Source organism: Callorhinchus milii, unplaced genomic scaffold (genome assembly GCF_018977255.1).
Source record: "Callorhinchus milii isolate IMCB2004 unplaced genomic scaffold, IMCB_Cmil_1.0 Scaffold10, whole genome shotgun sequence".
In the NCBI taxonomy this organism is placed as follows: Eukaryota; Metazoa; Chordata; class Chondrichthyes; order Chimaeriformes; family Callorhinchidae; genus Callorhinchus; species Callorhinchus milii.
In genome coordinates this window covers 9,692,461-9,715,823 of record NW_024704751.1, presented here as the reverse complement: position 1 = coordinate 9,715,823, position 23,363 = coordinate 9,692,461, and the positions used below count along the sequence as shown (strand labels likewise).

The following is a 23,363-nucleotide window of genomic DNA, read 5'->3' as shown; positions in this document are numbered from 1 at the left end:
GGCTAGAATAAACTCGCTCAGCCAGCCACAGATGCAAGTTGCAGTAAACTGAGGATAATTCGACCTTGGCTTAACTTGTCACTTATCACTTAAGTCATGTCATGTCACCACTATCCTGACTGCAACCAGTATAAACTGTTAATAAGGGATCGCTTCACTCGTCGGTCCGTTTAACATGTAACTCGTCACATTTGTAGAAATTGTAAGTATTTCAGTGTAAAAAGGATCGAAAGTGACCTTCGCGATAAATGCGGTAAAAGATAGCCACTCGCGCAGCCAGCCGCCTGCGCGCCAATCTTTATGTGCTTTTATGTGATACAGTATTCATTGCGACGCATCCCACTTGCTTAGAAATGAGCCAAATGAGCAAAAAGAAGACCCTTTCAATTAGAACAAAGGCAAATGCTATCCGTGAAGTGCTCAATGGGGAGAGGAAATCCGAGGTTGCCAAAAGGTTTAATGTGCCAAGAACAACCCTCAATTCGTGGCTGCTGAACAAGGACAAAATTCTCTGGGCTGTGGATGCAGACACATTCCATGTGAATCGGAAACGAATGCGGACCTCCATTCATAGTGATATTGAGAACTGTTTATTGTCATGGCTTCGTCAGGCAAGAGCTCAAAGCATTCGAGTAAGTGGTCCGTTTCTCACAGAAATGGCAAATCGGTTTGCGGCTGAATTAGGCGTGGCAAACTTTGAATGCACGAATGGTTGGTTGGAGCGCTTTAAGGCGAGATATGGCATTTCATCTCGGGTTAGTTTGTAGAGAAGCCAATCCAGCTCCATAAATTACAATTAACGAGTGGAAATCTACAAACAACACTGGCTGCAATTCTTTCAGAATATATTTATAATCTGTGCATGTTGGTAATGAGGACGAAACCGGATTATTTTGGCCAACAGAACTTTGGCTTTCAAGGGAGAAAAAAATGTTCGAAGTGGAAGCAAAGTGAGCAGCGATACACCATTCTGTTGGCTGTTAACAAAGATGAATTTGATGAAAGAAAATTGTCATTGAGGAATCTGCAAAACCTTGTTTTATTGGGATACAAAGATTATAATAATAATAACGATCCTTGCATTTGATATAGCGCTTTATCACCATAACAGTTTTTTGTGGTTTGAATCGGAGGAATCTAGCCATTTCAGCAACGCCATTGAACATTTGTGCATCGTGGAGTTGTGGCCAACAAGTGTCTCCCAGGATGATTTCATCAGAGTGGACCTTGTAGTCAGTGTATTGGAAATGACTGCTGATAGTGGCGTGCGTTACTGCCACACAATGAAAGAGCGATGAGACAGATCATGATGATGCTGAAGAAGATGACTACATCGACATTCAACACCCTCCGATTAAACTGGCAGCCGGCATTGCAAAGGTTGACGTGCTACAGTCACTTCTGCTACAAGCTTAGCCACCTTTCTGCGGTTCTTGTCGGTCTTGTTTGCAATCACGGCGTCAAAAGAATATCACAGACTATTTTCCCCCGAGTAGATTGAGATCGTTGCAGCTACTTTTTTTAATTTCTGATTTGCAATTGTAAGAAATGTTTTGATTGCTTTCAGCAGTATTACTGCAAGTCTGTTGCTAGAATAACAGAATAACAAGCTGGTCAAACTCACCCAGTGAATGGATATTCTTTAGAGAAGCTGGAGGAAAAAAAACATGAACGTGTTTACTGGGGTGCAGTTGTATCTATCATATTCAAGGAATGAGTAAACTTATCCTGAGATTTTATAAATGTGGTAATTTTGGAGAGGGTGGATTTGTATGATGTCTGTTGATTTCTGTAACACATGTATTGGTCTGTGGACCTGCGCTCATATGTGAAATCATCATGCAAATTGAGGAGGGGAAGTTGTGCATTTATTGGGCTACTGCACTGCTTGAAAGGGCGGTTGAAAGAGGTTCAATAGTAGCTTTCAAAGGGGGATTTGGTATGTACTTGAAAAGGAAACATTTGCAGTGCTATGGGGTAAGAGAGAGTGAATGGGACTAGTTGGATAGCTCTTTCAAAGAGCTGGCACATGCATGATGGGCCAAATGGCCTCCTTCTGTGCTGTAAGATTCTACAAGTGATCTCTGACTGTCTGCCATATTTTGTCGTGTTGCAAATGTTCAAGAATATTTTTCCCCAAAACAATTTTTATAGTCCAATGATAATCATTTGGGAACCGTGGATTTTGTTGTATGCAAATGTTCATTACATAAAGATGCTTGGTTTTCAGATGTAACCTGGAAGTACAGTATCTTTGTTCTTTAATGCACTATATTAACACGAGAGATCATCAAATATAATCAGCTGGACCTGGAAGGCAGAGAATGGGGGAAGGGGTGCTGGGCTGGGAGATCATAATCAGGGTAGTTCTGCAGTTCTGTACAGAAATGACTTGGATAAAGGAGTACTTGTCATATTTAAACATGCACTGCTGATGCTATGGAGCAGGTGTTTAATCTAAGGAGGATAAATAGCTAAAATTGGAAGATGTGGATCAATTTGCCAGAGGTTTAAGGCGTGCTGGATGGATTTTAACATGGTAGAATGTGGTCCCCAAGCCAGGCAGAAACGGACACACACACAAACACACACCAAGCGCTCGTTATCACAGGTTTAAGCTCAGGGGAGCGGAAACTGGGAACAGTAAAACAACCACTGCAGAGGGCTGCAGGCAGCACCTGAGCTCACCTGGAAGGGATCTCGCTCAGCCAGCGACTCGCAGCCTCTTGCTCGGTCCACAGATTCATAGCCTCTACTGGTCAGTCTCTGCCTGTTCATGGGTGAAGGGCTCCTCAACCCACAGCAAATTCAACACCTGACACCAGTGTAGCAGTCCCCGAAGCCGAGCGCTTAGGGACACACCCACACACAGACTCTCACTATACCACTGGCATAATCTCAGGGAGAAGGGAAACTCGGAATAGCATCCCAACAACCATGGAGGCCTGGAGTCAGGACCTGTAGCAGCCACTCCTCTTGCACACCCGCTGCTTGCAGCCTTGTAGGAGCCAGGCAGCTTATATTTAAACCCGTTTAAGTTAAACACTGTTAATTAATAGGCATATGTCTATAAATGCGCTTATTTTCTGTTTCCTATTGCTTATTTCTGTTACTGTATTGGAAACTGTGCACTTCTCAGGAGATGTACTGCAGTGTAAGATACAGTACTTCCAGGTTTATATGTGAAAACTAAACATCTTTGTGTAATAAACAATTTGCATACAAGAAAATACATTACTGATTTCTTGATCATTTTCAACATGACCGAACATGGCAGATAGTCAGATATCACTCATCGTTCCTATAAATGCACAACTTTCCCTCCCCAACTTGCAAGATACTATATTCAACACAAGAACACCGACTGGGTCATTGGGTGAGTTTAACAACCTTGCCACTCTTGTAATTCTAGCAATACAATTATAATACTGAGAGCAACAAAACAATTGCAAATCAGAAATTTAAAACAAAATGTACTTCACAAGTTAAAGTGGTTGGATGTTTATTTTGTGGGTGAAACATGGCTTCCAATTTGCACGCAGTAGTGTTCCACAAACAACCATGGAGGAATGACCAATTTTATCTGGGGGATTGTTGGCCAAAACACCGGGAGAAATTCCCTTCTGTTTCGAATAGCGTTATAAGATCTTTAACATCCACCTCAACAAGCAGACAGGACCTCGGTTTAACGTCTGATGCAAAGAACGGCACCTCCACCAATGCAACAAACCCCCAGCACTTGCTGTGGAGTGTCAGCTTAGACGATGTGATTCCAATTCCCACATGGGACCCACAACCGTCTAACTCTGAGGCGAGAGTGAGCCAGGCTGACACACAACACAGTACATTTGACCTAAATTGTTTCTGATTCAAAACTCTGGACACAGTTCATTCAGCCTCCACATCTAGGGAAGTCATATATAAGAGCTAAATGAGCACTTCCAACCTCGGCACCCTGTATAATATTTAAAAAAGTATTAAATTATTTTATGCACTGACCCATCTCGAGATTCTTGTTTGTTGTAATGGGTGGATGGAAAGGAATTTGCTTTTCTCTGTTTCCCAATTTTAAATCTATGTAAATTGAAAGCTGTACATAAGACCTTTTCAGGAATTCCGTGGGGGTGTTTTGAGGGTGAAAAAGATTGATGTGCCACATTAATTTACAGGTAAAGAAGACTGGAACGTCAGAATTACAAAACTACGGAAACAGGTCGAAGAGATTTTTAATACAAAGTTTGGTAAGATGAAACAAAGCTTTTCATGTTGTATTTCATTTTTGCAAGTTTTGGAAATTTGGAGAATTGCAAACGCTTATTCACTTGTAACCCTGATGCTATTACCTGCAGCTGAATCTATGCAACTTTCGCAACCAGTGAAGGTCCCATATCCATTGTTTGAGTCTCACCCACAGCATCTGTATGTAGAAGGGTTACCAGATGGAATTCCTTTCAGAAGCCCCACATGGTTTGGAATACCTAGACTGGAAAGGATCATTCGAGGCAGTTCAAAAATTAATTTTGTGGTGAAAAAGTAAGGATTGATTTTGAATGTTTATTATTCAGGGGTGGGGTTGACTGGAATAATCTCACATTTTAAAATGAAATGCATCCATGCTTAGCGGTATCTATGTCAAATGTAACAGTATTACACAGCTTTACTAACAGACTTCGTCAAGGTGGTGGGGAAGGGAATGAAGAATTCCGTTTTTACTGTCTTGACCCTTCTATGAATGGTGTTTCATGCATTCCAGCCTGAACATTCAAAAGCATTGATTGAATCATGGATTCATAGAGTCCTACTGCACAGAAGGAGGCTGTTTGGCCCATCATGCCTGTGCCGGCTCTTTGAAAGCTATTCAGCTAATCCCACTACCCCGCTCTTTCCCTATAGCCTTGCAGATTTTTTTTCTTTTCGAGTGTATATCTAATTCCCTTTTTTTCAATTTATTATTGAATTTGCTGTTCAGGCAGTGCATTCTAAATTGAGACTAGATATTTTGAAGGAAACTGCAATTCTCCACTCTACCTCTTACAAATTTGGGAGGGGGAGAAGGAAAGGCTTCCAGCATAAATGTTGTGTGTATTTAGAGATCCCTGATTAAAATAAATCTTGTCAAAAACTCCAATGCTTTTGATCCATATCTCATTCATGGCTTGATTAGTCCGGGGTATGATTTTAAATGTTTATGTCTAGTTGTTGCTAACATTGAAGATGTTTAAACATTGATTTTGGGGTAATATTTATTTTCAAGGCCACAACTGGTGTATCCTCATCTCCCTGAAGATTTGAAAAAAGAGTGTGCTGTCGGTAAGGAGCTGAATTACAAATATTGACTGAAGGCAGGGAATTAATGGAATAATGTTCCATTGAGATGTAAGCCATTAAAAAGTAAATGTGCAATGAATATTTTATTGCCTTAGCAATAAAGTTGGGTGTCTGTCAACCAGAGGAAACTCAGGCCTAAGATGTCAGCTGCTGAGATGCACTGGAGTCTGGGGTCGTGAACACACGTTCGTATATCCAGGCTTGTTGGATGTCAAGTAACCAACCAGTGACTTACCTTTTTTGTTGTGTAGGGAGGCACGAGGGAACATAGCAGCGTCTCCTTGTAGCTGAGAGCTGAGCTGGCTTCAAGGCGATTTGCTTAGCAATAAAATATTAGAATCAAGTCAACACTCAACTACAGAATCAGCAATACCCAATGCACAGTCTGAGTTCCCCAAGCCATGGTTGTCGCTAACCTGTACCTAATTCTGCATGGAATTAGGTAAACAGGGTGCATCATTTTAGGGAAAGAGTATGCTTTGTATGCCACACACTCAAATTCCCATGTGTGAAAGTCTGTCTGGTTTGGATACTTTTTAAGTATGGTGATGGGGTTCTGCATGATGGACAATTTGACTTTTTATCTACCAGGATATCACTATCCTTTATATATTGTGCCGCCCTTCATTGTGGCTGAGATTTTTGTATTAATCCTGGAATTTTGAGGGCTATTGTGCTATGAATAAGTTTGTCTTGAAATTGAATTAAGATTTCCCAAATCTATTGCTCTTAGGAACCTCAACAGCCACCAGAGGGAAGAAAACTTTGTCTCATCCGCCTGAAAAACATTTGACCCCAACTCCAATAGGTGAAAGGACAGCATTAATAACCTATTTACCCCCAAAACGGCTTTTGAGTTAATCCCAATGTAATTTAATGTTGTGTTAGTTTGTTAATTGTTCAGTTGAAGTTTGTTTTTGGTGTTTGTACTGGTTCACCTAACTGGATGTAATACTTCTGTGTATTTATAGAATTTTACAGCACAGAAAGAGGCCATTCAGCCCATCGGGCCTGTGCTGGTTCTTTGAAAGAACTGCCAACTAGTCCCACTTCCCCACTCTTACCCCATAGCCCTGTAATTTTTTTAATATCTAATTCCCTTTTGAAAGCTCCTATTGAATCTGCTTCCACCACACTTTCAGGCAGCACATTCCAGACCATAATAACCCTCGGAGTAAAAAAAAATCTTGTCTTCCCGCTGTATTTGTATTTGTTGTAATTTATTGTTTATTGAAGTGCCCGTTTGTGCCATTCATTAGAGTCCAGTAATTCTGAGGAAAAGAAGACTTCACAACCATCAACCCCAAACCATTCGGAGATAGAAGTTACTATAGAAGGTAATTTGTTTGTACAGTGGACAATATTGGGTGGGGGGGCGGTGAAAGGAATCCTCTAATCCCTCAATAGGCTTCATGTTGTGGTTAGGAACTTGTGTCCCACCTGCTGTAGCTCTCAATACTGTAGAAATGGCTGGGTGGTTATTGTGGAGAAGATGCGGTGGCGGGGGCTGGGGACTCATCCTTGACTGGATTGGACGTGATAAGTCACTGGGCCTTTCTCTTTCACTTTTTTATGGCTAACCTTCCGACGCGAAAGGCGCAGTACAAATGCAATTTGCTGTTGTATATATCTTGTATGTTTAAAATGGTGTATAAATGTTGGGTCGGCCATTAAGGTCATAAAGATGGGAGGGTGAACTACTTTAACAGAATTCCTAATCATGGAAGAGAAGTGAGGGTTTATTTTGATTTAATTGTTCTAAATGAGGAATAACAATGTGCTTTAATGTAGCTCTCTTAAGATTTGATGACTGATTGTTCCTTCTTCCTGTACGATTGTGTTTTATATAAGTACAACATGGTTTTAAATTTCTGGCAGGTTCTGATGACATTCCACAGGTCAAGACTGTTGGAAATAACTTGCAAGCAAATGGCTCAAATTTTATCTCAAATACTACCTTCAAGCCAAGAGGCAGGGAATTCTCTTTTGGTAAGACATCTCTTTGAGCTGATGGCAGCCTAGTCAAGTGTGTCAGCTTTGTGTACGGTAATGGATGCACTTGAGGTTATTATAGATTAAAATTTTTAAAGATGAGGTATTGGGTTTGAGACGTATTGTAGTGATGAGTACTCAGTTGGAATCTACTAAATCCTGGAACCATTTGACGATCATGTTATAAAGAGGTTGCGCTTTATCTCTGTTGCTGCTAGACTAGTATGGTAAGTAATTTTTTTGCCTTAAGATATGCAAGAGAAAATATATTAAAGGAGTCCTCCCAAAAGGAGTCCTCACAGCTGAGTATAGATAAAGATGAAATATGTGTGTGTCTGTGTGTCAATCTACATTCCATATTTTATCCTTCGGTTGCAAGCGAAACTGCAACAGGTACAGCTAATAAAGAATAAGTGGTTCAACCATGTGAATTCCATTGAATTGGGTATGAGCCTTGTATGTAAAATCTCTAATGAGCTTCATGTTCTCTGTTCACAGAACAGTGGAATGCCAAAATTACTGACTTGAAACAGCAAGTAGAGGCCCTGTTCAATGAAAAATGCGGTAAGTTATAGGGTTAAGTAGAGAAAAATATACACTGTCTAACAACTAAAATGTCTTGCTTCAGCAGCCACTAACGGTGACCTCCTATTTCTGGATATCTTCATATGAAGAAAGTTGAAATTTATGTGAAAAGAGAGCCTCCATTAATGCATACATTAATGCATTTAAATGTTGATTACGTTGCATTCTAAAACCAATTTTAAATAGTTTGCCACAAATAAACATTAAAATATCAAGCTTGCCCTCATAAAAATTTAGGTCTGTAAGATTTCCTTGAAGATCTGTTATGTAACTTTGAAGCTTTCTTACTCGGAGAGAGAGTAGATATTTTACTTGGGATTCCATTATAATTTTCACCCACGTTTCGCCTACAAAATACACTGTTAATTCACTTTACGATATATTCTGTGAAGCACTTTGAGACATCTCAAAGACCTGATAAGGTGCTGTATCAAATGAAGGATTATTATTATTACTAATTCAGTGAGTACTGCTAACTCCTCTTGTATGCACTGCTGGTTAAGAGTTCATTATGAAGACCTGTTTGTTGTGTTGCAGGTGAAGCATTGGGGCTTTCAGAGCCAGTGAAAGTGCCGTACCCACTGTTTGAATCGCACCCGGATGATTTCTACATTGAAGGCTTGCCTGATGGCGTGCCTTTCAGAAGGCCATCGACCTTTGGAATTCCACGGTTGGAAAAGATTCTTCGAGCAAGAGCCAAGATCAGATTCGTAATTAAAAAGTAACTTACTTTTACTAGTATCTAATGTCATTTACTACTATTCCTAATGTCATTTTTCATGTGGGGTCCTGTAACTTAGTGATTACAGCACTCACCTCGAAAGCAAGAGGACCTGGATTTGATTCCCGGGTAGGGCATAACCTTAGTCCACATGCCTCTGTTTACCAAGCTACCTCGTTGTTAGTTGACTGGCAGATCACTTTTTGCGGGTAATAATCCCTTTTTTAAAAAAAAATATACCTTTCACGCTCTGCTCCAGTTTATTGCCACTCAAATTGCAGCCAGGCAATCTTAGGTTTGCTTTCATCTAAAGTATTAATTTCCTCCAACAGTGTCGATATGTTTCAGACTGCATTACAGGAAGCTACAAAACGTCCACAGAGTGAGTATTAAAATGACTGGTGAATGAATAGAACAAGGACACTGGATAGTCTGGGAGTGGTTTAGAAAACAGAAGTGGTATAAACCACAAAAGTGGTATTTTGAGTTTTGTTGTTCATCTAAAAGCTGAAATGACTGTCTCTAATTTTCCATCTCTCAAGTTCCTTATAATTGTATAGAATTCTTTTAAATCTCTGCCACTTCATGTGTGCAGCTGTGGGTGGCATTCCACATTGATGTGGAGATTACAGTTCTCGTGCACTGTAAATTGCAAATGAACAGAGAAGTCGTCTCTATAGATTGGCTGCGTTGGCAGCACTGTCATCTATGGATCAGAAGGTTGTGGGTTCGTAGAGTTGAGATTTGAGATTATAATTGAGGCTGACACTCCAGTGCCATAATTGGGGAGCGCTGAATCACAAGAGGTGCAATATCCATTAAATGTTAAAAGATTCCATGTTACTTCCAAAAGAAGAGTTTCTTCTGGTGTTCAGATTAGAGTGGGACATCGTTGGCATAAATATCTTCTGCCTTTTGCCTGGAAATAGCCACAACCACAGTAAAATCCTATTAAATGCTTTGAGATGTTTTACCTTCCTCAAGTTCGACCCACCAATTATCCTTCCTCCCCCACATCTGGCTCCTCACCAGCACCGCTTTCTTCCACCTCTGACGCATCGCTCGTCTCCGCCAATACCTCTCCCCAAAAGCCACTGAAACTCTGGTCCATACCTTTGTCACCTCTCGACTGGACTACTCCAACGCCCTCCGCGCTGGTCTCCCATCCACTACCATCCATAAAATCCAACTCATTCAGAACTCTGCCGCCCACATTCTCACCTGCACCAAACTTCGCTCTCCGATCCCCCCCAGTCCTGGCCAGACTGCACCGGCTGCCTATCCCAGAGAGGATCGACTTCAAGATCCTCACCCTTGTATTCAAGTCCCTGTCCTCCTCTGCACCCCCCGACCTCTCTGACCTCTCTCCTCAAAACAGTACCCGTTGCCTTCGTTCCTCCGGGTCTGGCCTCCTCCTCGTCCCCCGAGTCCTCCGCTCCACCCTCGGCGGCCGTGCCTTCAGCCACTATGCCCCGAGGCTCTAGAATTCCCTTTCTCGCTCCCTCCCTTCCCGTTTTCAGGTCTCTGCTGAAGACCTTTCTTTTCGATCACGTTTTTGGTCACCTTCCTTCCCCCTCCCCCTGGTTCGGCCCCGGGATCCGTTACTGTGAAGTGCTTTGAGACGCCGTCCGGCATAGAGGGCACTATATGCATCCAAGTTGTTGTTGTTGTACCCCTCCTGATCCCGACCCTCTAAATGCCTGTCTGTCCAGTGCCTTGGGATGTCCTGACATAAAAGGCGATATATTACATGTAATTTGTTGTTTGCCTTCTGCACATCTCTTGACCTCTCTGCTCTGACATTGGTGGTTATGCTTTCTGCTACTGTGCCCCAACCCTCTGGAACTCCTTACCTCAATCCCTCCACCTTGCCTTTTCTTTGATCATCTTCAGATCCCACGTGAAGTCTTTCCTCCTCAACCGTGCCTACAGTCACCCCTCTTTTTCCCAGTTGGGCATCAAACTATTAATATTAAGTACTCTGAGATGCTATCCTGCATGAGGGGTGCTATATAAAATCAAGTTGTTGCTGTTGTTTGGATAAGGTGCTATATATCAAATGAAAGACTTGATTGCAATTAGCTACAAAGCACTTTAGACCTGTTTCCACTTGATAAGGTGCTATAAAATGGTTACACTTGTTCTCCTTCCAGTGAAGCATGCATTCAGAGCAACAGTTTGGAGATTTAGAAATATATATACACAGCTAAACCATCTAGAATAGGATAGTTATTAACCAGTGACTATTGTAAACTCTGGGCAAGTTTCCTTACTCCACATGCCTCTGTTTACTGAGCAGTAAGTAGGAACCTGGTTGTTAGTCAATGACTACAAGCATGAATATCAGCCAAACTGTCCATTAAACTTAAATGGTGGTTATTTCTTTTTGAAGCAGCAAGGTCGCAAACGATTTCAGATGGAAAAATCCCAGAGCCACAAATGACGCTGCCAGCAACGACAGGTAAATTTTATTGCCCCTCTTCCAAGTCACCTTGAATCTGAAATTACAATTGGATTATGTCTGTACAGTTACAGGGAGACCTATCTTAACTAATATATGGAGTCCCGTAGTGTAGTTATTAGCACATTCACCTCACAAGTGATAGGACCCGGGTTCAATTCTTTACTCCACACGCCTCCTGGTTATCTAGCAGTAAGTAGGAACCCAGTTGTTAGTCGATTGGCAGATCACTTTCCGGGATAATAATCCTTAAAAAAAATGGTCACTCAATCCCCAGGTGTTTGTGGGACACTGCTGTGTGCAATTGGCTGCTGGATTTCGCCCACAAAATATAGTCAATCCATTTTACAATATGTTTTGCAGTGCTTTAAACGTCTCAACAACGTGATAAGGCACTATATCAAACACAAGGATTATTATTAAGATATTTGTGGAATGAGGTTTGAGTGATGCCAGTATATAGCATATCAGAGATATCCTTCAAGGATCTTTGCACAACCGATATGAATAACGATGGTATGTTTAATATAGGTATGCTAAATTACATATATTTAACTTTAATGTTTGTTTAATTACAGTCAATTCACTTTACAGTATATTCTGTGAAGCGCTTTGAGACGTCTAGAAGACGTGAAAAGAGCTATATCAAAATGCAAGGATTATTATTTTATATTTATTTATGTTTAGCTCACTTGGGAACTGGCCCAAGTGTGAGATCCAACTGGAAACTGCTTTTATTCCTGTACTGTTCTCCAGCTGCAACTGGTTCATCCGTTAACCCATCATTCGATTGGACACTGACAGCAATTTGCATTTATACAGCGTTATTCCCATAGGATAACGTCTCAGAGTGCTTTACAAAGACTGGGTCAGATGTCAAGCAAGGGAGAGCGGCAAGTGGAAAGTTACAAAACAAGCGCTGAATAAAAGGTAGTTTTCAAGGCAGGTTATAAAGACCAATCGAGAGGCGGTGAGATGGAATCTGAAGGTTCAGCCACCGATTGAGGCACAGAGATGATTGGAGTTATGCAGGAAGTTGAGTTGGCTGAGTGAAGGAGCGCAGAGGAATGAGAGGTAGGGAAGTGGTAGGATGTGAAGGGATTTATTTATATTGATCCACTGGGAGATGATTTTTTTTTCACGTATTAGATCACGTGTGAAACAAGAATTTATTTCACTTACTACCAGCGTAGAGGAATGCTGTAGTTTCTGCACATAATTTCTTTTGCAACTGGTCATTTAAGCAACAACTTGCATTGATGTCGCACTCTTCATGTGGGTAGCATCTCGGAATTGCTTGTAATTTAAATTTTACTATTTTGTATTGAAAAAGTGGTAATGTAATATTTTGAATGTTTCATCTAAAGCAGATTCAGACAATCAAGCTGCTGAGTTACCCTCTGCAGTGGGTGTTGAAGATCTTAACATCATTCAGGTTACAATTCCAGGTAAGTTGCAGTTTTATAGTACATCTGTACATTCGTCTGTGGGTCTTGCATACAATATAAATTTTCTTGCATAGATTATAAATCGAATAAAGGGGCATAACCTTAAAATTAGAACTAAGCCATTTGGGAGTGAAATCAGGAGGCAGTTTTTCACCCAAAAGGTAGTGGAAATCAGGAAGTCTTCCCCCCAAAACTGTGGATGGTGGATCCATTCAAATTTCAAGACTGAGGTAAATAAATTTTTGTTAGATCAGGGTATCAAGGATATGGGACAAGGACGGGTAATTGGATTTGAGTTACAGATCAGCCATGATCTTATAGAGTGGCTGAATGGGCTCCTTCTGTTCCTATAAACTCTTGATCAAGACTTGAGCAGATGTACGACTAAGACAATTATACGATTTATACAGATCAGACTTATGTGAGTTTTAATGTATTCTTCAGGCTGCAGAGGTTCAGCTTCAGTTGAAGAATGAAAAAGTGACACCAGTATTAATAAATATCCCAATTCAACTTGCAATCGTGAAGTTTATACCTGATTCTTCTTCTTTCAGAAGGTGAAGGTGAAAAGTTGTCCAAAGTGGAGAAAGCCAGACAGCTGAGAGAACAAGTAAATGACCTGTTCAGCAAGAAATTTGGTAAAGTTTCCATACAATTGTTTAAAGCAGTGTGAGGGGGCTTTTTAACCTTTTTTATAAAAAAAATCAATCTTGTTAAATTGGATCAGAGCCATTTTGTTGCATCCGTATAACCGATTGAAACCCACATTTAAATGCGCTTTACTTTGTAGGCGAAGCCATTGGAATGAACTTTCCCAGTGAAGGTTCCTTACAGGAAGATCACCACCAACCCTGGCTGTGTTATAGTGGACGGCATGCCTCAGGGAGTTCCGTTCAAAGCACCCAGTTATCTTGAAATAAGTGCCATGAAAAAGATACTGGAATCTCCAAACTTTATCAAATTTACAGTCATACGGTAAGTTGTCAATGTTTATGTTAACGGTAATATAGTTACATGTGCTTTAATTGAATCGTATTTAGAAATCCCAAACCGTTTGCGGCCCAAATATAAGAATATCGATCGGTTAATAAATACCATTTAAATGGTTTATTGGATTAATTGTTCCCGTGGACGTTCATATTAAAACCAATGGAACCGAGTCCAGTGAATGAATAGTTCTACAGATCACTTGCTGTAGTTTACGTAACTAGGGATGACACTTCTAGGACTTTTGTCCTGTGTGAGCATGTCACAGTTCTCCACGTGGCTTTAGTGTTGTTTGTTGGCTTGGTGTTGGCAGAAGGAAGCCTTGATTCCGAAAAGACTTGGAACTTAGTGAGAAAATTAAACTTCTCTAAAGTGCAGAAGCACAGAAGGGAAGTCAGGTATTGTTGGCAGCTGACTTCAAGATTTCCCAGGCTCACGTGTCTCGAATCCTGAGGAACAAAGACACCATCATGCAAGAATTGGAGATTAATTGTAATTCGAATCGCAAACAAAAACGCGAAGGCAAAGAAGGCAAAATGTGGATAAAGCATCTCTTGAGTGGTTTAAGGAGAAACGTGCGCTTCATGTTCCGCTGAATGGGCAGTTTTTGCAGCAAAAGGCCGAGGATATTGCCAGGCAGCTTGGGCTCCCAACACTGCAATGCATGGTTGGCTCGAGCGATGGAAAAGTCGCCATCAAATTTGTTTCAACTAGTCCAGGTGAAGTAACTGGTGCAGACCGTGCACTAGCACAGACTGGGGTGAACTAGATGGCATCCACTTGATAGAGCAAAGCATGGAATAGCGTTGAGGCCAGTCAGGATGCAAATTGCTTCAAAAAAGAAGCAAAATGACAGTGCTGTATTGGTTGTTGAATTTCCTGAAGTTATAATGGCCGACCAACCGTCATCATCGTGTGTGTGAAGGTTTGAGCCCCCTCAGCCAGGTAGGATAACTGAGGAAGTCTTAGAAAGCTTTGTGAACCCTGACAACAATCTGCTGACCCACGCAGAGCTGACTGATGCTGAGGTTTGCTGATCGCTACACACGACAAATATGTCCAGCCCCGAGATGATGCACAAGATGCCGATGGTGAAGACATCCTTCCTGCTTTGACATCGGCACAAGCGCTGCTTTGAATTAAGATGTGATAACAGTGATTTTGTTGCAGTTTATAGGGTCGATCAAATAATTACAACTGCTATAATCCAGGGTCAGGTTCAGAAGAAAATGAGACTTTCCTGTGTAGTTTAACATATTATCTTGGCTTTATTTAAATTTGTAAATTTAATAATTAAATAAATACTGTCAAGTGATTTTGTGAGAGCAAGATCTTTATTACCGAATATCACTGAACTCGACTAAATAGAAATTACTACGGCATTTAAATTCAGAAACAAATTAACAGAGATAGCATTGAAATGAACACAGGTCTGTTTTAATCAAGAGTCCAGTTTATAATGCAAAACTATCAGTCGGTTAAAAATGAATAGTCCTTTTTTTTGGATAATTTGCTGTAATTGAGTATTCAGTTAACCAAATTTCGTTGTACCATATTTGAATTCCATTGACGACGGCAGATTACTGTTGGTACACTGACAGTATCTGGAGATTTGAGATTGGATGTTAAAGAAGATTAATATAAACAAACCCATTTTGTATGTGTTTATTTGCACTTCTTTTTGTCTTTCTTTCCACAGACCTTTTCCAGGACTCCTGATCAATAATCGTAAGTGGAAAACCTGTATGTTTTTAACCTGGAATGAGGTTTCAGTGTGTATGTTATAAGTGGATAATATTGTACAGAGTTCAGTTGCAATTCTGAACTGTGCAATGTTTCAGCTTCACGCTGTGGCACTGAGGATTTTGATGCATCCCAGTGGATAACTGGGTTAATAGAAAATAACAAATCTATTTATTCAAAAATAATTTCCATATAGGGCCGAGCAGATCACTATATTTGGATCACTTTCATTTGGTACTTGCTGATGTACAGCTTAATTTACAATTCACATACTTTTGTACCTATATACTTCTGTACTTGTATATACTGTTGCAAACATTTATAAATGTAAACCTCAGGAATGTACCACAGAGATACTTACAGGTTGACATTCTCCTACGTGAAAGGCAGTAATTGCAAGTTGTTGTTGTAAAGGCTGTCATTTAATTGCTTCTCATTTTCTCCCTGTAGAGGTAACTGAACCGAGTGGACCGGCTTCATCAGTGACACCAGGGGGCTCGGTGATGTCAGCTGCACCAGCAGTTGGAGGAGGTGTGTGCCATTCAGCAAACTGCTTTCCTCCAAAAAATAATAATCCTTGCGTTTGCAAATAGCGCCTTATCATGTCTCCAGACGCCTGGAAGCACATCAATGTTGTTGTGTGATTGGACCAGAGTCCTGGGCTTTCCAGAATCTGCTGCGGAGGCCTTGGCGTCTGAGCTGAGTTATTACTACAACAACAACAAGATTACATTTTGTATAGCGCCTTTCACGGCGGGAGGACGTCCCAAGTTACAGACTGTAGCTCAGGCCAACAACCTGGCCCCGCCCATCGTTTTGTCCACAGCCACTTGTCTGGTCACTTCCCGGCCCTTAAGATATTGGGCCAAATGATCCCATGTTTGTAAAGTGGCCGATGATGGGTGAGGAGGGCCTCGAGCCTCCATCTCTGCTTTTTATTGGCCAGTTTTGTCCCATCCAACCCTACTGAATCAGGACCTGGTATTATTAAGATGCAATGAGGCTCTGGGACCTCAGTCACTCCCTTTATGTCAGGTGCAAACCACAGCCCTCAACCAGACAGTGTAAAGGGCTCCCGCCAGCTGTCACCCCTGCCACCAGTTCACTCTGCTACAAGGCCCACTTCTCAGGTTGGGTTCCTTCAGTCTGATCAGAATTAAGTTTGATCCTCAGTGTTGTTATGAATCTGACTGAGGGAAATGTCTGGTCTATGAGGTCAGTGCTGGTGGGAATCTCCAGCGTGAGAAAGATACACTTTAGCAACCACAACACTACACTCCCTTCAAACCTTTCCTGTTTCTCACTGAATTTGTTTGGGTTCTGTTACCAGATACATCTCAGACAAGACAACTGCCGAAAATAAAAGAACCAACAGAAGCGTGGTCATAGGAACTCCTTCTGACAGTGTTGTGGGTAAGTTTAATTTCAGTGCATTTTCTGCAACTCGCTCCTTCCTCTCTGCAAGCTGAAATTTCTGATGTGCTATTTCTCTCTTGCCTCCTGTGTAAAATCACATGGTCTTCTACAATATGGTTTAAGAAATAGTTCAAACGGAATAGACCCGTAAATGAATCTAATGTTTAGCCATTAAACTAATCTTCCGTTTAAATAAATATTGTAGAATTCAATAAACTTTCATTAATTGAATAATAATCAAGTTGAAAAATTTACAAAGCTTTTTTCGGGGTTATTTTTTAACATATCTAAAATATAAAGCACTTAAGCACTTCACCAGCAGCATCATGTTTTGCCTAAAACATTGTACGTAATGACACCGGCATGGTTTAGTAATGTGAGGATTTGTTCCCTCATCCTCAGGGAATGCAATTAATTTAGCATCTTATTTATATTTGCAGAACCTGATGCCAGTCAGCATGGAAACTCCCAACCTCCAGAACCAACCAGTCAGTGTGAGCTTCAGAACGTTTAAGGCATCAGCTGTATATTGTTATAACTGTACAAGCTAGGAGACAATGTTTGCTTTCAACCAGACTTTTTTGTACCATTAGAAAAAAGCTACTTTTTTTTAAAAATCAACTCAAGTTTAATGGATTATGAAATGTACCAAATTGTATCTCACATTGGTTGAGGGATTGTGTTCTGTACATCTTAATTGTCAACCAAAAAACCTTTATTAAAGCTGAGAAGAAAAAATCCACCTTTGTACTGATTTGTAATCTGAGAACCATCTGTGAAATACCTGACGACTTGGGTCATCTGTTAATCACTTTGAACCTACAAGTTGAATGCTTCAATATTTGAATGTGTTGTACCTACTTATATATAGTGTTTTACCATAACCTCAAACATTGAAAACTAGAGAAAAACCAACTAACAGCCTTTGCTACCTCTTCCTCCTCCCGACTTTCACGTGTTGTAGCCTGGACGCAGCTGGGTGGAGATTGCCATGGCTTCTGTCCGTGAGCGGGTCCTGTTCAGCACTATTGTTGTGATAGATACAAACAGCTGTGGTGTGTCAAATGCATAGTTGAAGTTTTGTGAACAGTAGAGTAATGGAAACGTAAAAGGCAATAAAAAAACCTGTCTGGGCCTCTCTCTCTGCTCTTACTTTGCTCCTGGACGGTGTGAAAGAGCAGGTTTACCTGTCTTTTCTCTTTGAAATACTGTATACAACATAGTGCACTTTCAACCACTGCATACTGAAACTCTGGAACACTCGTCCTCTGTCCCTCTGCCTTGCCCCTGTGTCACATAACCACCTTAATACCCTGCAATTAAATATACTACATTACACTGCACGGTGATGCAGGCTGACTATTACAGCCAAATCATAATAAGATCCACTATCACTTTGTGCAGCTTCACTCCAGCCCAGAGTCACTGAGCATACGTCACTAGGAATGGTACTATAAACACACAAAAAGGAAAGAAAATCACTTTGAATATCTAATTTAGAAGCTCAAACATTAATTAATGGGACATTGATTTTGCAACTTTTTGTAGAACCTAATTACTACACGTCAGAGATGTAGCAAGTGGTTCTTCCCTCGTAACTTAAGTCTCTAAGATGAATGCTAAATAATTTAGCGCTGCGTTTTAGTGCTGTGCCAGAAACTGCTATGTAACAATAACTAACCAAACATTTGTACACTCACCTTAAAAAAGTCTGATTTTTAATTCAGAAACACAGCTTGTATTTAATCATCTCAGTACACAGTGCTAGAAGTGGTAAGTAAAGAATACACATGAAATACAACAAGTCTGCATCAGGTCTATCTACAACCAAGCAATCATCCTACCAAGCAAGTGTTCAAGCTAATTAATCGTAGCTTCTCATTCAATTCCTTCCTGTCTGTCTTTAATTGCAACCTGGAAAAGAGGGAAAATGTTTCACTGCTCACCGATTTTACGCTCAAAATGTTTTTTTCAAATCAAACGCGATTTAGATAACATTCAGACTAAAGGCACTGCTGTGCTAACAGATTATGAGACTGTTAGAATAAATCAGGATCAAACAGTATCTTTTCATCAATCCCTGACTGTTTGTGGGGACGCTGCTGTGCCCGATTGGCTGCTTTTCGCCCACAAAATATACAATCAATTCACTTTACAGTATATTCTGTGAAGCGGTTTGAGATCTCGCAGACATGAAAAGATGCTATAACAAATGCAAAGATTATTATTATTATACTACTGTTTCTTAGGACGAATTCAAATCAGCCCTGACAAGAAACAAAAGATCCTGAGTATTTCCTGAGGCTCGTGTTTCTTTAGAGGTATCTCAGATCAGCAGTGAGGCATCTTGTTCAGAGTGCATCAAATGACAGCTTTATCGTAATCATTCCACATGGCAACCAATGCAAATCGTTCAAAGCTCAGTTTACAATTAATTACTGCAGCAGTGGTTCCAGCTGTTACCAAGTGATGAATGGTTCAATAAAAAAGAATGATTTAAAATTCTCCTTCGCAGGTGATATGTTTAATTCTCATCCACAACAAAAAAGGCCCTTTCAGACCTCAGAAATTACCTGTTTACATTACTGGGGAGAGCCACCAGAGACCTGCTCTTTGAACACTGGTTGCGAGGCAGCGAAACAACACTGGATACCACCACGATTTAAAGCCAGCGTTCGCAGGTCAAGAGTTTGCAAAACCTACTCTGATGGCAAAGCTCTCTGCTCCCAAGAATGTCTGTCAATACTGACCTCAGACAAGCACCAGAGTGACAATCCATGGTTGCATTTGTCCACAATTACTACCTTCCCTGATATCTACTTGGGAGGATCATTCGCTCTCCGGGTTTAGGGACAATTTAAATTTCCATCAAAACTCGTTATCAGATTTTGGCTATAAAAAAACTCAGATTTGGAAGTGGAGAGGACTTACCCGGAATCGTTCCTCCAACAGTGAGAGTTCACTGATCAGATCAGTGATGGCGTTCGTGAAGGCTTCCTGTGGGCTGTAATCGGGAGTGGTCTGGACGCGGATCACCACTTTGTGCTCCAGAGGATGCGGCACTTTGTAACCCGCAAACAACACTTGAGGGTCTTTCAGCAACTGCCTGGAAAGCAAGACAGGTCACTCACACATGTGCCGTCCTGTAATCAACAGCCAATTGCATTTACACAGCGCCTTTCACATCCGGAGGATGTCCTGAGGTACTGGACTGTCGACGACTGGGGGTTGCATTTGGGAGTGGTGGCCAAGGGCAGTGGGAAGATAGTCAATGAACAAGGTCTTAAGATGGACATTGAAGGAGGAGAGGGAGTGGCTAATGGCAAAGGGACTCTGGGATTCAGTTCCAGAGAGTGGGGACAAACACCGAAGGCCCGACCACTGAGGGTGGGGCAAACAGGGCGGGGGTTATGAAGCAGGCCAGTGCCTGCCGAGCAATGGGAACGGGCGGGTTAGTATTGCTTTAGGAAGAGTGGAACAAAACTGGAGGGATTTAAAAGTGAGGATGAGGATTTTGAACTCGATCCTCTGGGGGATGAGGAGCCCACGAGGGGTGGAATAGGCTCAAGGAACCTGGTGCGGGAAAGGACACGAGCTGCAGTTTTGAATGGTCCGCAGTTTGTGGAGGGAAGAGTTGGGAAGTCCTGGCGAGCGAGAGAGTCAGCACAGTCAATCCTGGACATTACAAAAGCGTGGAATAATCAGCGCCTCGACAGCCTGAGGGGAGAGGAAGTGGCAGAGGCCGGCAATATTGCGGAGGTGGGGCAATCCGGGGATTATATTAAAAGGCAAAGTCTTTTGAGAAACAAGGGTCACTTACGATCTGATGGTGTTCCCGAGCGTGTGATCCTCCTTGTTGATTGTGAACAAACAGGCATTTGGCACCTTCGTGTCCTTGGTTATCGTTATTCTAAAGAGAATTAATAATGGTTAACGCACGTCCGAGGCCAAAGGTGGTTACAAAAGCTGAGGTGAGCCCCGGGGAGAGCTCCCCAAAGCCAACAAACACTCTTCGTTGTCTTTTCCTCTGATACCTTCTCGGTGTTTTTCCCATTCTGTGCGCCATTGGCTGCCGCGTTTCGCCCACAATATACACAGACAGTCACTACACTTTGCAGTATATTCTGTGAAGCGCTTTAAGAGACGTCTCGAAGGCGTGAGCCAACTGCACACATGGGGGCCCCACAAACAGCCGCGGATTGAAGTGACCAAATTATTATTATTATTATTATTTGCAATACAATATTTGTGATAACAGTAACAGTCACATCAGGACATCGCAAAGCGCTGCAGTGTTCAATGGGCACCGAGCGGGAGGGGGGGGAGGGGGGGGGGGGCTCCATCCAACTAAACTACCTGTGTCTCCATCCCTTCCCCAAGGCCAGGCCCCCCCATCCCAGGGGTCTCTGCCCCCCACCCCAGGGGTCTCTGCCCCCCCCCAGGGGGTCTCTGCCCCCCCCCACCCCAGGGGTCTCTGCCCCCCCCACCCCAGGGGTCTCTGCCCCCCACCCCAGGGGGTCTCTGCCCCCCCACCCCAGGGGGTCTCTGCCCCCCCCCACCCCAGGGGGTCTCTGCCCCCCACCCCAGGGGTCTCTGCCCCCCCCCCACCCCAGGGGGTCTCTGCCCCCCCCCACCCCAGGGGGTCTCTGCCCCCCCCCACCCCAGGGGGTCTCTGCCCCCCCACCCCAGGGGGTCTCTGCCCCCCACCCCAGGGGGTCTCTGCCCCCCCCCCACCCCAGGGGTCTCTGCCCCCCACCCCCCCGGGGGTCTCTGCCCCCCCCACCCCAGGGGGTCTCTGCCCCCCCACCCCCCGGGGTCTCTGCCCCCCCCCACCCCAGGGGTCTCTGCCCCCCCCCACCCCCGGGGCCGGGTACAGGGTCTGGCAGGGGCCGGGGATTTGGGGCCTGGCCTCGGTCTGCAGCGGTGGCGGTGCTGAGCCTGAGCCTGACCCGGGCCCCGCGCCGCCTCCCCGCTAACCCCAGGCCCAGAGCCTCGGCCTCACTTACTTTTTCTCCCCTTCAAACAGCAGAAAAGACTCGAAAGCGGGAGGTGCGTTCATGGTCCCGCCAGAGCCCGACCCCACGTGACACACACCGCCCCGCCCCCGAGCAGCCGCCCCACGTGACACACACCGCCCCGCCCCCCCGAGCAGCCGCCCCACGTGACACACACCGCCCCGCCCCCCCGAGCAGCCGCCCCACGTGACACACACCGCCCCGCCCCCCCGAGCAGCCGCCCCACGTGACACACACCCACCCGCCCCCCGAGCAGCCGCCCCACGTGACACACACCGCCCCGCCCCCCGAGCAGCCGCCCCACGTGATCCACAGAGTCCCCGCCCCTCGAGCAGGGCACCACGTGACCCACACCAGGCCCCGCCCCTCAATAATGTAACACAACAACAATAATAATCCTTGCATTTGATGTGGCAAAAACACACAGTCACTACACTCGACAGTATATTCTGCGAAGCACTTTGGAGGCACGTCAACGACGTGATAAGGCGCTGTATCAAATGCAGGGATTATTATATTGTATTATGATTAGATTATGATTATTATAGTTCCCGTCACATCGTTGAGGCGTCTCAAAGCGCTTCACAGGATACACTGTATTGTGGAGAGCGGATTGTGGGGTTTGTGAGCCAATGGCAGGTTTGTTGCCAATGGCCAGATTAAGGGCTTGAGTTGCCTCATGTTGACTGATTCCCAGGTGATGTGCCTGGCCTTGGATTGTGGGAATCCTGCAGTGTAGAGACTTGTAGGTGAGAGTGAAGATCCGGACGTCAATCTGCTGGGAGACAGCGGAGCCTGGCACTGATGAGGGGTGAATATGCAAACTGCCGAGGAGGAATAGGCATTAGGCAAAGCGAGCTTCATAAAAATCAGACTAAATAACTGCACTTTATTACCGTTTTGAACAATAAGCAGAATATAAAAATGAAATTGTACATGCATCCATTCAACAACTATAGTAATGACACTAATGTATCTACAATCCCGTCCATATACATACTGATTACATTGCTTTTTAAGCAATAAAGTGAATTAATATGACTTCAAGCTGCTGTCCGATCAGTAACAACGGTGAAGAGATTAGAAAGTCATAGACAATCCTTTAGGCTATATGGATATAATAATCATTTCATTTGATATAGCGCCTTATCACGTCTTCGAGACAGCGTTTCACAGAATATATTGTAAAGTGAATTGGCTGTATTTTGTGGGCGAAGGTACTGAAGGTACAGACACTGGAGGTACAATCTGGTTCGCATGTAATGTGAGGCAAATACATCTACAAGTGAGGAGCACAAATTAATTACACAAGCTCATTTGGTTACTGAATCACCTCTGGCAGGTGGGTTAGTAACCAGAGGACACAGATTTAAGCTAATTGGCAAAAGAACCAGCGGAGATGCTGATTTTGTTTTTAACCCAGAGATTTGTGGAACGCACTGTCTAAAAGGGCAATGGAAGCAGATTTGATAATACTTTTCAAAAGAGAATTGGATAGGTACTTGAACAAGAAAAACGTGCAGGGCTATGGGGGAAGAGAGGGGGAGTGGGACTAATTAGCAGCTCTTTCAATGAGCCAACACAGGCCCATAGAAACAGGAGTAGGCCATTCAGCCCCTCGAGCCTGTTCTGCCATTCTATAAGATCATGGCTGATCTGTACCTCAA

The 23,363-nt window shown here is 43.0% G+C and overlaps 2 protein-coding genes across 2 annotated transcripts in view; one reads left to right on the top strand and one right to left on the bottom strand.

Moving 5' to 3' along the window:
* LOC103180525 (general transcription factor II-I) overlaps window positions 1-17,963 on the top strand; it is a 50,102-nt gene extending 32,139 nt beyond the window's left edge. The window contains 18 exon segments of the mRNA XM_042338775.1: window positions 4,170-4,241; window positions 4,350-4,533; window positions 5,255-5,310; window positions 6,062-6,136; window positions 6,588-6,665; window positions 7,207-7,317; window positions 7,819-7,884; window positions 8,443-8,626; window positions 8,959-9,008; window positions 11,019-11,087; window positions 12,458-12,535; window positions 13,090-13,173; window positions 13,326-13,345; window positions 13,347-13,510; window positions 15,222-15,250; window positions 15,716-15,796; window positions 16,596-16,678; window positions 17,122-17,963. Of these exon segments, the coding sequence (XP_042194709.1) occupies window positions 4,170-4,241; window positions 4,350-4,533; window positions 5,255-5,310; window positions 6,062-6,136; window positions 6,588-6,665; window positions 7,207-7,317; window positions 7,819-7,884; window positions 8,443-8,626; window positions 8,959-9,008; window positions 11,019-11,087; window positions 12,458-12,535; window positions 13,090-13,173; window positions 13,326-13,345; window positions 13,347-13,510; window positions 15,222-15,250; window positions 15,716-15,796; window positions 16,596-16,654 (1,460 nt within the window). The 3' untranslated portion in view covers window positions 16,655-16,678; window positions 17,122-17,963.
* A 417-nt stretch (window positions 17,964-18,380) lies between these two features.
* On the bottom strand, window positions 18,381-21,775 carry polr2j (RNA polymerase II subunit J). Its single transcript, NM_001292987.1, is given in 4 exon segments — window positions 18,381-18,595; window positions 19,613-19,787; window positions 20,502-20,591; window positions 21,688-21,775. Coding segments are annotated over 4 exon segments (354 nt in total). The 5' UTR covers window positions 21,741-21,775; the 3' UTR covers window positions 18,381-18,559.
* Between the last annotated feature and the right edge of the window lie 1,588 nt (window positions 21,776-23,363).